Genomic DNA, 13,000 nt, shown 5'->3' with positions numbered 1-13,000 from the left:
GAAGTAAATGACGAGAAATTCCCATTTACACTTTAGTAAGCAGGGACAATGCAGCATGTCAAACCCAAGTATTCACTATATGGAGCAAAAGTCATATAATTTTGCACAAACAAACTATATTACATTTTAAGCATTTTGCTTGAAAACAACCCCCCACCCTGCCAAATTCAGTGTGCAGTAAGAGCTGCACACACATTTTCCACACTRATATTTACTATCATAGGTATTCTTCCAAAGGAAACCTCAATAAAGAAGAAAATAAGCAGATCACCTGGTGGTTTGATAGTGAAAAGATAATCTATGTATCTATGACAGCCTATTTCATTAGCTTTTCATCCTGTCAAACAATAAATATAACCTTTAACCTTGTATATGTAATGAATAAAACTTGAGCCTACACTGTCTAATCAAATGAGAGGTCCAATATATCTTGCTGATACAGCACCTTCAATGCCCAAGTGCCCTGTTTTTAAGTCTCAAATTATGTGTAAAAGGGAAAAGAAAAGCCTTGAAAGGAGAATTTCCAAATACTTCAAAGGAAAAGGATATGCGTATTTTTAGACTAATAGTTAAATATAATTGTTCTAAGAGAACAAGTGATTTCAGATGCAAAGTTACCACAATAAAGAGTATTATATACAAATAGAATAAAATGAAACTGGAGAAAAGGACGTGTTCGAGCCTGCTTTGTAGAAATGGAAATATTTAAGTATGAGCTAAATGCCAAAGGTRTATGATATCCTCATTAGTCAATTATCATAAATTACACTGAAGATTTGTGTGGTAATACACAAATGAATTATTCTGAAATAAGTTACCCTTAGWACATATACAACTACCAAAGCTGTTTGATATCAACAAAACAAAGGAGGATAACTGGCTCACTTTTAATTTCAGTGCTTTTGTGAGCTTTTACCACGTACGCAATAGTGTTAGAATTGTAACTCATGTCAAAAGACTTTTTGAGTGGTATTAATTAATACAAAATATTAAGGACGRAGACTTTTGAGATGCTAAGAAGGGCAAACTTGTGGGAAGATAGAAGGTCAGCAACTGACAAAGAGATTTTATCCATTAACAGCTTAGCTGGAGATTGCGATTTCCATCAAATCTGCAGGAACATTTCTCCACTGCATGGTAAAATCTGACAGAAGGAAATAGCTCCTTATAGAAAAGATACTGTGTGTGCCTGCCCCAGAGTCTGACGGAGGGTGATGGCACTTCAAGTTTCAATAATGTGAATAATAAATCACTAACTGGTTTTTATTCTGCTTATTCCAGATTCACTTCACTAACAAGGAAAGAAAGGGCTTACTTAGAGATACTGGGCAATAAGTAAAACAAAAACAAAACTKCCAAGGATATACTTCAGGTAAGATCCAGCTATAAAGATTTCTACTGATAATGCACAGAGGAAAACAAGATGCAAAAAAATGCATAAGAGTCATAGTGCACAGAAGTACGACAATTCATATTAACTGGCTGCTTTTACAAAAAATCATTAATCTATTTTTCCTTTTAAAGCCATTGTGAAAAGAAATCTCAGAAGCTGCTAGCAGATGTWATTACAATAAACAGTGAGAAAATTTTACAATTACACTCCTTTGATTCTGAGGGATCCCAAAATATTTGCAGACTACAAGCGTGCTTTCACATGCCTCTCCGATAAATGCAGCCTAGATCTCGYCTGCAAGGAATGACCCTTCTGTTTAACTAATTGCATCTAGGGCTTTTTTTAGAGAGGTTGAAATCTCCAGCTTTTCCAGTGGAAATCACTGGTAGCTTTAGAATGAGAGAATTCAGGTATGCAAACCGGGTAACAAAAGGTCCAGGCAAAATACTGCTGTGCATAGTGCATGGATTCTTAAAGAAATATAAATAATCAAGTACTTGATTTTGCATTTCCTTTCAAAGAAGAGCACTACCAGGAGTGCAGTGATGCTTAATAAACTATACAAGCACTAATTCCATAATGAGTTCTTACTAGCTCATAAGGAAAAATAATCAACTCAGCTATTATACTACTTCCTGCAGCAACTGAATACTTTAATAGGCTGCCATAAAAATTTGAAGTCAACCAAAACTAACTACCTAATGAAGGACTCACGAGACATGGACTAATCTTTTTGCACTTCACCACACGTACTGCTATATTAATACAGAAAGAAGTAAATTTTAGAGATTTTGAGAAGTGTAAGGGTCTTGAAAAGTCTATCATTATAAACAATGCTAAAACAAGTATGTTTTTACATGCTAGGGTAGAAGATGGTACATGACTACTTCTGATTTTTATTTAACTCATTTTTGTAGATTTTCTTTTATTGCTACTCGTAGGGATTACAATAATGTTATACAACTGAAAAACACATTTGTAAACCATAGCTATAATATTATGAAAGGTCAAAAGTTCTACACAGCATAAGTAGTCTCAATCCATTTGTTTAAGTCTGAGGCATACTGTCAAGGTAGTTTAAATTCTGATTTTATTTATTCATTTATAGAAAAAAGGGAGAGGAAACTTAGATCTAGCCATCTGCTCTGTATCTCAGAGCCATCTCTGGATCTGAGATGCACACAACATGCAATCAAGTACGACTCAACTTACTCTGGAAATCTCACAAAAGCAGGTTTTCAGGAACGGTTATAACTTTGGGGTTACTGAAGGTATTGTGTCTTTCCAAAGGTATACAACGAGACTCTGAAATATCTAGGACAGGATCGCTCACTTGCTGCTTAAGACGTGTGTGTGAACAGGAAATGGAGGAAGGGAAAATCAGACCTAAAGGCAGAAGCACTAGGAAACCCTCATCCCTGACCATCAGCAGAAGGGAAAGCAGGGGCTGCAGTGAGCACCTTGGGGATCGTTTTTATCCTCAGCTTATTCCTAAAGTCTGAGAATGACACCCTCCTGCAGTTTAGCACCTCACTCAACTGGTATGAGGAGCTTCKCTCTCCAGGCTGGCAGGAATTGTTGCAAAGATGCAAAGAAGCTGTCATTCCTGGAAAACAGAAACCTAAAGGTGAGGWTGTTATGAGGCTACCAGCCTTCACTGGCAGGAAAGCGTATATACATTTTTGATTGATAGGAGCCAGGAAAGATGCTTTCCACAGCTCAGCTTCAGATCCTGCTTCCTCTCTTTATTCCAGCTGGTGAAAAGCAGAGCCTCCCAGGTGCTTCTGCCTTGCTCAGGMAGGGATGGGTGACCACACTTTCTTCCCAGTCTCTACTAACTTCCCAAGTTTGGTTGGAGGACAAAAAACACAAGCAGTGATAGGCATCAGTTACCCCAGGGCCCCAAACACATTTTTTTTTGCATAATTATTAAACCAGTAGGAGGTGCTGCTATTATTTTGAGAAATTACCAGTGAAGTCACTGCAAAATAAAGTGAAAAATTAGTCTGAGCTTTTTATTTCCAAAGGATCAATGTTCATAAATTAAGGGAGATAATTACTAAGATCAAGTGGTCTGTAGTACTGTAAGTTAGAAGGTATTAACAAGTTACAGTTTTGGATGCAGATCAGTCAGGAGCACGGAAATAGCACAATGTAGAGATTCAGTATAGAATTACTCTAAATAGAAAAGTATAATTCAGACTTCTGTGGCTTAAGATAAATATCTATGTATTAACCAAACTAAAAATACAAAATAAAATCAGTCAGAAAGTATCAGCTAAGCCTTAACAGTTAAAAAACCTATTAGAAGTCAGTTAAATTATTGTTAAAAAGGCTGGGGTTTTTTGTTGTTGTTGTGTTTTTTTAACAGAATTAAACCATACCTTTGAAAGATCCCTGAAGTTGCCTGGAAGGGTCAGATCTAATTCTTCAGATTCATAGTTTGTTAAAACCCATGGAAAAACAGGGTATTGGTTCAGATCATTGTACGTTCGTCCTATTAAGAAAAAACAGTGTTTTAAGAAATAGGAAATAGTGTCCAATTCTCCAGCTACAAAACAATTTAGCAGTTACATTTTTTGCATGACATTTCCTGATTCCTGTTACTTGACAGAATTATGTATCTACAGACCAAAGCAATCCTTCAGCAGCATTTATCTTGACCTAGAAGTCAACATTCACAGAAATCAGCATATGAAAAACAAAATAATTTTCAAAATCAATGAATCTACTTTCATAGCACAAATATTGAAATTTAAAACTGTTAGACTATCTTTTTCTCTGTCAACTGTATGCAGTATGATCAGCTGACAAAGATCAAGTACCCAAGTACAAGAAGAGGCTAAATTTGAGTTCTGTAAATCTAGGTCTAAATTGAAGCCTATTAGTTCCCCAAGGCTCTTCTGCACTGAAGAACTGGGGAGACCTGCAGTGGTGGAACTGAAGGTGGAAGAAGGCACGTGCTGGCTTTATCACTAATTCCTAACCACTGTGAAAATTAAAAAACATTTTGTCGCTCCTAAAAAGTAGAGTTGACTGCCTCGGCTTAATGAAAGAACCAGCACTACTATCCTAGGAGTTCAAATATGCAAGAGTTAGCTTTAGATACAGTTTTGAAGGAATAATTTGCAACTAAAATGCAGTGAAAACCATGAACTCATTGCCAGAGGAAGGCGTGTGTAGGAAAGCCCTTATTTCTGTGCCAACCAATATTTAGCACTATCTAACATTTCCATGATAAGACAAATGATGTTGCTCACTACAGAACCATCCACCATATGATTTACTGAGAACCACACAATATGCAACACGAGGCTTAAAAAACAAAAACAGGTAATAAATATAGGTGTGTGTATTTATATAATATAATTAGCAGACTGAAATAACCCAGGTTAACAATTCCCAGTCCTGCAGCAGCAGATTTACAGCCCTGTCTCACTAACTGCTTCCTTCCAGATTCTGGACAGATTCCTGGGGTACGAAACCTGGCACAGGAAAACACAGGCTTCCTTGTTCTGAGTAACGTTTCCAATTCCCCACAAAAATCAGCTCTGCTCTAATGAAATATGAAACTTTCACTGCTCTGCAAACACCTTATTTTTTCAATAGAAGTTGATTTGATGGACAAGAAGCATGTTTCTATTTTGTACCTAGAGCCTCACTGAAAACAGAAAAAGTGGGTAGTGTTAACGGTTTTGTGTTCCYATTTTTACACTTTGAACACATAAATGTTCACAAGAATATAAAACAATTAATTTAGGTGCAAATACAACTTAGTTAAAAAAGTAATACCAGCACTGTGTAACAACATACAAATAAAGAAATATAGGTAGGAAATATTTCTCATATCAACAATAAATGAATTTAAATTATTCTTGAACTGTGTGAGAATTTATCAAATAATTAATTTAAGAAATAGACCAAAGTTTATCTGTGAGGAGGAGGAAAAATAAAGGTAGTGTCTGGCACACTAATAGTTTTCTCTATATTTTTTGGCACTATAAGTCTTGAAGTAAGATATCTCTGCCGTATTTTCCATGTCTGTCCAATCAGAATATTATTTCCCCCTTGCAAGGGGTTAATTACATATAATTTGTAAAGTTTTTTGAGATTGTCAAGTTTAAGATTCTCTAAAATATGGACTTTATACAAATATATGCCTTTATACAATGAATGTTTTTCTCACTATCACAATCTTGATTTAAATTAATAGAAGAGTGTGCAAAAGCATCCTCAAAAGGGGAAAAAAAAAAAAGAATTTGGAATTTGGGACAGAGACAGAACTTTTTCTCTTGCTTTCTTCTGAACTCTCTGTATTCCAATTCTAATACACTGCTGCTCTTTTATAAATGAAGAATATTAAAATATTCTTCTCCTAAAAAATAACTCAAGTAGAAGAAAGAACAAGTCCACAAAATATTTTGGAAGCAATAAAATAGTTTTAATTATGGTATACATTTATCTCTCCTATAATTTACTGAAGCACTTACTTTATATTAATGTGGACGTTTATTTTTAGGTAGACAGCAGACTAAAAGAAACCTGATAATCAGAAAAAGAATGACTGAGGTGACAGAAGCCTATTGCCAAGTGTATGCAAAAATGCTGATTCTTCAAAATCAAAACAATTTTTGAAAAGAGTCCACAGTAAAAAAAATCTTGAAYTAAAAATGGTTTGAAAAAACATCTGTAAAGGTGAGAACATCCTTTTGTAACATTTTCTAAAGGAAATTTAGGWTGTCTAAAATGACTTTTATTTCAAATTGAGATTCTTGATATTGAGATTTTATTTAATTCCAATATTCACTTCACTCATTTCCTTTCAATATTTAATCACTGATATTTAGACTTTTTGTTCCTATTTCATATTGGAAAAATAACAAATATGTGCCTAGCACAAGAAAATAACAATCTCAAKCCTAGCTACAGTACACGAATTCTGATTGCTACGTGGTTTCGGTAGTTACTTGCTGTATGGACACATGAACAACCTATTGTATAGAATTAAGTGCATGTCAGGACACTGCAGTACCTGTTGGGTGCAYATTCTTACCCCACAATGAGAAATAACTTGAAGTCATTTATCTCTTAGCTTAGGATAAGCTACATAATATGGAGCCTTGGGGTAACGTATTTGATAAATACTATCGTAGTCTTATGAYAAAATAAACAAAGTGTATACTTCTCTCCTACTTCAATATTTATAAACCACATTTTATTTATGAATAGATTAATTATTAAAATATCCATTAAGTTATTTAGGAAAAAGATAGTCATTTATTTTTCTTAATTCAACAATTTTCTTTTTAATATCCCCCCCCCCCAAAAAAAAAGACTCAGGAAGACAAGCCTTAGTGTAAATTGTGGAAGGAGACCAAACATGTACCTGATGTGACAGAACCACATATTTATGGTTATCTGAGTAGAGGACAGTCATCTAGGGTTATTATGGGATTACAAATCCTCCATTCTAAATATGCATAAATATTACTGTTTTAACTTTATAACGATGACTATCTTGATCATTCCTGACTTTATAATGATTATTTTCAGCATAAAAAAACAAGAGATAAACATACTTGGTCATCTCATTAATTGCCTGGTGCTTCTAGCAAGAATCTTTGCTTCCTTCCTTAGCTAAATAAATATAAAACGTAAACCTGTACTGCTATTGGTAGTCACTGTACCTTTTTAGAAGCTTCAGACTTCTCACCAACTAGGCTTACAGAGATTAATATTAAAGGCTGAATATTAAATATAGCAAGCCTATGACACTAATCTACTTGAACAATAAAACTGAGGCACAGTAAATGAGATCTCAGAAATACTGGATATGTTTCTTCATTAAAAAAAAAACTTTTTAATTAAACCATCCAATTTAATGTTTTTATATGGCACTTTAGTTTTGAAGGTAAAGTGAGCTAGAGACAGCTGACAAAGAAATTATAACTGCAATTCCTTGGTGAAAATGTTAATGACAGCAAAATATTGTTTAATTAGATGATTGCAGCATCTGGATTAACACTCTTTAAGAGCGATGTTCCTGTGCTTGTCTGCTTCTTCACACTTTACAGACATTTTGTCATCTCTAGGTCATTAGGAAAGAATTTTTAATGATTTTTCTAGAAGCAAGTAGTTCGAGTTACATCTAATTAGATGACAATAATAAGCCCAACACATGCAGTAGCTAAATATATACATAATTAACCAGTGAAGGCTTGTACATCACAGAGTAGAAAAGTGGAAAATGCTAAAAANAAAAAAAAAAAAAAAAAAAAAGCAGGGAGAAGAAGTTGGTCTGAATTTATTACCTGAAGATGTCATTTTTTCCCACAAACCTTTAAAAATAATCCCTTTCCACTACAAGAAATGACTTATAAAAATTATGGATATAATTACTCTCCAGTTCTTTTAAAAGCTATGGCAGGTAGGATTTAAAAGAATTAAAAYTCCATAAATACAAATGCAAACATATATTTAATATATTGCAGTTTAAAAAAACCAGCAGAAATCAGTTAGTTACAGGGAAATAGATTTCAAAATTAGACTTCAAACCAAAAAAGCAGGCACTACAAACATATTACAAAATGACTGCTTGTCCCCTTGTCCCTACTCTTCCTTTACTGTGGTGTGATTACTTTTAAGCACTTTTTTCAATAACCTTGCAACTCAGAAAAATAAAAATTATTTTTTCCCCATATCAGCCCAAGCGTTAGCTGACACATATGCTGTTTGCATGTAATATGGTCTCTTCCTATGTGCCTGAAGAAGGGACAATTAATATAATCACAATTCTGGCCAAGGCTTCAAAGCTAARGAATCGCTGAGAAGGGTATAGGTAGGAGGAGGGGAGGCTTGGCCCGGAAAGGCTTATGTCTACAGAATCAGGACAAAAACCAGGGGCACAGAGAGTGTAACTCCGAGACTGATTGATAAGTAGCAGAGTGCAGTGTTTACCTTTGGGAAAAAAGTCCAGAGCTGTAAACATGATGAAATATRCTCAAGTCAGAAAAGAGGGCAAGAAAGAGGTGAAGACCTTAGAAACACAATAGGACGGCAAGAAAATAGTTGGCTAGAGGGCCAGAGAAACAGGTTGAAACAAGACTTTGGAGAGTTTTGAAAATGGAGAGAGCACTTTTGAATTGAAATTACAATGAGACATGAGGCCAGCACAAGTGATAAAAATCATATATGCTTGGATAGGCAGTGATTGAGAGAGAATTATAATAGCTGAAGCAGGCAATGGTTAAGCTTTGAGTAAGGATCACAGCAGAAACCGAGTTAAACGAAAATGAAGTTGGGCAACGTTTCAGAGGTGGCAACAGGCTGGTGTAAAGATTTTTTTTTTTTTTAGAGTGATAGAAAAAAGATTTTTTCCAAGGGGACACGTTGATATTTCAGACATTGATTAAGGATACTACAGAATAGCTAGGGGCCATGTTTGTCAAGACAGACATATTGGCCAACCAGGGAGAGAGCAAAGGACAGATTCTTATTTTGGGGTCTACTGCACAGAGCCCAACCAGTCTGTACAATTAACAGTACCACAAGCAGGCAAATGACTTCTTGTGGGAAACGACCCAGCTGCATATGTCACGAGAAAAGGAGATGAGTTGGTGTCAGAAGCTATGAAGGTTATCTCGCTCAAGGCTGCTGCTTGTATAATTTCAGAAAAGGATCACAGGAAAACAGGAATGATTTCTCCCAGTTTGTAAAGGGTTGGACACTGATTAAACATTGTTGTAGAAAGAAAGGAAGCTACAAAGGATGGGTAAAAGGTGTACTAAAACTTTTTTAGTAGAACTGTACTTTTTCAGAAGGGAAGAAAAAACAACTGAGGAGCTATCACTTACCAGGAAATAACCTGGCAAACATCCACATTTCTTAAGTGACTAAGCTATGGCTCAAATATGTTGAATGAGCCAGTCTGAGCTAAATGATGACACAGATAAAAAAAATTTCTTGTGCACATATTTCTTAACAGGTAAAAATAATGATATTAAACAAGATGATGTTGCTTAAAGAAATGATTATAATTAAAACTAGATCATCACTGTCTACACAAATGATTACTGGCAAAGAGGTTGTACCYTTTAAAGATAAAATTCTTACAGCACTGCATTATAAAATAATACAATTAAAAGTGTATTTGGAAATTGCATTTCCAGAAGAAGAAAGAAAATAAAATACATGGCATGTCTTTACTTGGCAGTGTATCCTTTTTACCAAAGGGTGTCATAAATATATTCAGTACTTGAAGTTTTTGTATGAAATAGAACCCACTTTCTCTTAACTGCTGAAGATCCTGTCTATAAAAGATACACGATTTTTTTCAGTTTAACACAGATACATGTGGACAGTTATCAGTTYCAATGTTTTCAAAACAAGGGCAACATGAAGGAGGGGTACTCTGCTTCCAATACTGTATTTCTGGCAACGACAGTCAGGTGATGTTCAGGTGAGAATGTCTGTTCATTGTAAGGTAAATGTTTTGCAGAAACAGAAACATTTTGTTGCAACAGAAGATTTACAGAAATATAGGCACAGCTGTAAAAGCAGTCATGTCATTCAGACTGCTTCAYAGCTTTTGACCCTGCAGATTCCAAGATCTCAGGCCCTGGTCAAATGATGCCATATGATAGTGGAGCTCGGAAGCAGCTTGTGGCTTTCTACCRCACATTTATGTTCTGAAGCTGTCCCCACTGCCATTGGACCTGGAGCTCATATACATGATGGGTAGATCACTGGCTTGCCATCAACTTTATGATGAGACTCCTTGCAGTTTCCCCCAGCACTTCCTTAGTTTTGGGAACTCAGCTTCCTAGCTGAAGCGCAAAATTTAATACAGCTAAAAATAAAAACTGACTTTCCAAAAAATAATTTTTGGACTTTCCCTTCTGTGAAAAATTTAGAAATTTCAGGTTTTGTTCAAAACTGGAATAAAAAGTTCATTGACATGGCTATAATTCCTGCTGGATTTCAAACTGTATTAATTCTTACGTGTTGTTTTCAGAGTTTTTGTTCTTTTGGGGTTTCCTTTTTATTCATTTTTTGGTATAGTTGGCAGTGACTTCAGCTATCAAAGATAAATTTTATTCTCTTTTTCAAACAAAACATCATGAGATTCTGTGAGATAGCATCAGTGAAGACAGAGGTYAAAATATTGTTAGCAACTGAAATGTACTTTTTGTGTTAACAGTCTCATCACTAGACAAATTTCAAAAATAAAGAAGCAGAAATCAAATGTACACAATACAGCACAACAGTCATTTTTTTATAAGCTCTTTGCATTTAAGGCCATTCTAATTTCATAACAAATTTGTACTACATGGAGTAGTCATGGTTGATTTTAGCAGGATCTATTATACTGCTGGAACATTATCAGACATGACAGCACTTCAGCTGACAGCACTGCAATGATACAGTTTAAAAGGCAAGGCACCCAAGTACCTCACCTTCTCTTAATTATTCCTGCAAAATATTTTCTGAGACAGTACCATGATACCTTCTTCCCAACCTAACTCTTGGGAGTCTTGGAAGGAAATCCTTCTTGGAAAATGAAAATGGAAGAGAAAATACAGAGATTTGCAAGAAGCCTTTAGCTGACTAACGCAGACAGGTTTGAAATAACAATCAGAATAACGGATATGCTTTGTGATAAGGAAAAGTTCCCCAAATGTTACTCAAAACCTTGCTCACGTCTTAGTAGAACATTGTGCATGGGTACTGACTTTCATGTAATAAATTTTGGTCACTTCCAAAACTTTTAAAAATCAGCATATTGCTTCTCCATCAGAAAACATGTATTTGTTAAGCTATGTGACTTCAAAATATCATCAAAAAKAAGAATTGTATTACCAAATAAATCAATCAGTCAAGGACAGAGATAAAGAGTTAGCCTGAATTTCTTCTAGAGACTCAAATTTATCTCCCCTTCATTTAGTGAATATGGCCTATGAATGAAACTACCTAAATCTGAACATGAATTTGAACTTGATTATGTATTGCTGAAAGACTTGATAGAGATCATAATTAATGCCGTGAAAATGAAAAAAAAATGAGTTTATACAATGAAAAACAACAATGAAATTACAGGAAGAGAATGAGATTTACCAGTGAGAGACTAAGACGAAAAAATCTGCCAGAAATTAGGTGTGTTGAGTTACAGAGACACTGCTAAGCTACTGACCAAGCTGCTGCAAGCTTTTACAACAACAACAATGCAAGCTCACAGACAAGTGGTGGCTTGAAGCCTTCTTAACATTTTTTAAAAAGAAAAATAAATCAGTAATCCTCCCAATTTTGCACATAGCAAGTGATACCTGGAATGCAAATGGAAGGCTACCCCATTATAAGGAAGGTGAATACTACTAGGTGACATTAAGAGAAACTTGCCTTATGTGACTACCAAGTGTTTTGCTAGAAAGCCTGCCCAGCAGCATTAATATCTAACAACAGGTCAAAAAATATTTAATTTGGGACCTCTGAGATACCCTGAAGTGATCCCTTATGGATGAAGCTTGTTTATTGATGGATACTTTAGTGCAAGCATCACTGCAATTCTTAATTGACTTCAGACTTAATGATATCTTCCAGGATGCATTGGTGATGTACCTAAAAATAAATGAGCTGATTAAAAATGAACAGTAATTTATCAAAAATTGGCTCAGCTCTTTCCTACTCTCATTTAAAGAGTTCAGTGCTTACAGAAACAAGGAATACAGAAAAAGGAAATTACAAGGGAAGGACAATCTCATTGCTAATGTACTGCACAAGGACTCAGGGGACCTAGCCTAGCTTCCTAGCTCTCCAGGAAATTCTCCAAGCTTCAGCGCCGTGTTCAGGGAGCCTGCGAGGCTCTCCATGCATTTCCCCAGAACCAGAAGTGCAGAGCGATGCGTGAGACACACGGAGCGGCTGCACACAGGCCAGTGTCCAGAAGCAGGATGGCAGCTTTCTTGTGGCACCGTGCCAGAGGTAATAAACTCTCAGCAGGACTCATTCTTTAGGCAGGGCTCTGCGTGACTGAGGCTATAACACTCAGGAACCAAGCTGGTGTGCCTGCATGGGACTGCACCATATGGGCTTTCCAGCACAGGTCTCTGGTAGCTTAAGGGACTCTGCTCCATGCTCCACTGCATAACATAAACACACTCTCAGATTTCCAATTGTTTAGCGGTAGCACTTCTGTATCACACAGGGATAATTTGATGACACATTTATTAAGGTCTATGAGATCAGTTACATGGAAGATGACTACTATATAAGCACCGGGGTAAAAGCTGAAAGGTTCAAAGAAAGATGGGTTTGACAGCTACTGAATTTTGCCTCTGCCGTATCGGGAAGAGTGCCATGATTGTGTCCACTGACCAGAGTAACAATATTTGGGGTCTACCTTTGGATTTTGTACATACATTTTTCTTACGTCTGGCTTAAGGATAACCTCAAGCATAAAAGTCAGGACAAGGTAAAGATATGAGTTGTAACACTGGSGTATAGTGATGCCTGGTAGAATTTAATTTGGGCTTCAAACAAAGCTCTTTGGTGCCTGAGAAAGTCTCTTTCTGGCAGGTTCATGAGCAGCATGTGTGCTAAAGGCAGGAGTCA

At 35.9% G+C, this 13,000-nt stretch overlaps 1 protein-coding gene across 1 annotated transcript in view; it reads right to left on the bottom strand.

The window, feature by feature from the left end:
* NBEA (neurobeachin) overlaps window positions 1-13,000 on the bottom strand; it is a 519,273-nt gene that overhangs the window by 82,579 nt on the left and 423,694 nt on the right. Inside the window, exon 45 of the mRNA XM_085320669.1 lies at window positions 3,778-3,890. Coding sequence (XP_085176795.1) covers window positions 3,778-3,890 — 113 coding nt within the window. The remainder of the gene's footprint in view (window positions 1-3,777; window positions 3,891-13,000) is intronic.

This window comes from Rhea americana, unplaced genomic scaffold (assembly GCF_003343005.1).
Source record: "Rhea americana isolate MKP2758 unplaced genomic scaffold, rheAme1 scaffold_65, whole genome shotgun sequence".
Classification (NCBI taxonomy): domain Eukaryota; kingdom Metazoa; phylum Chordata; class Aves; order Rheiformes; family Rheidae; genus Rhea; species Rhea americana.
The sequence above is the reverse complement of the archived record's forward strand: the minus strand, read 5'-3'. Positions and strand labels throughout refer to the sequence as shown.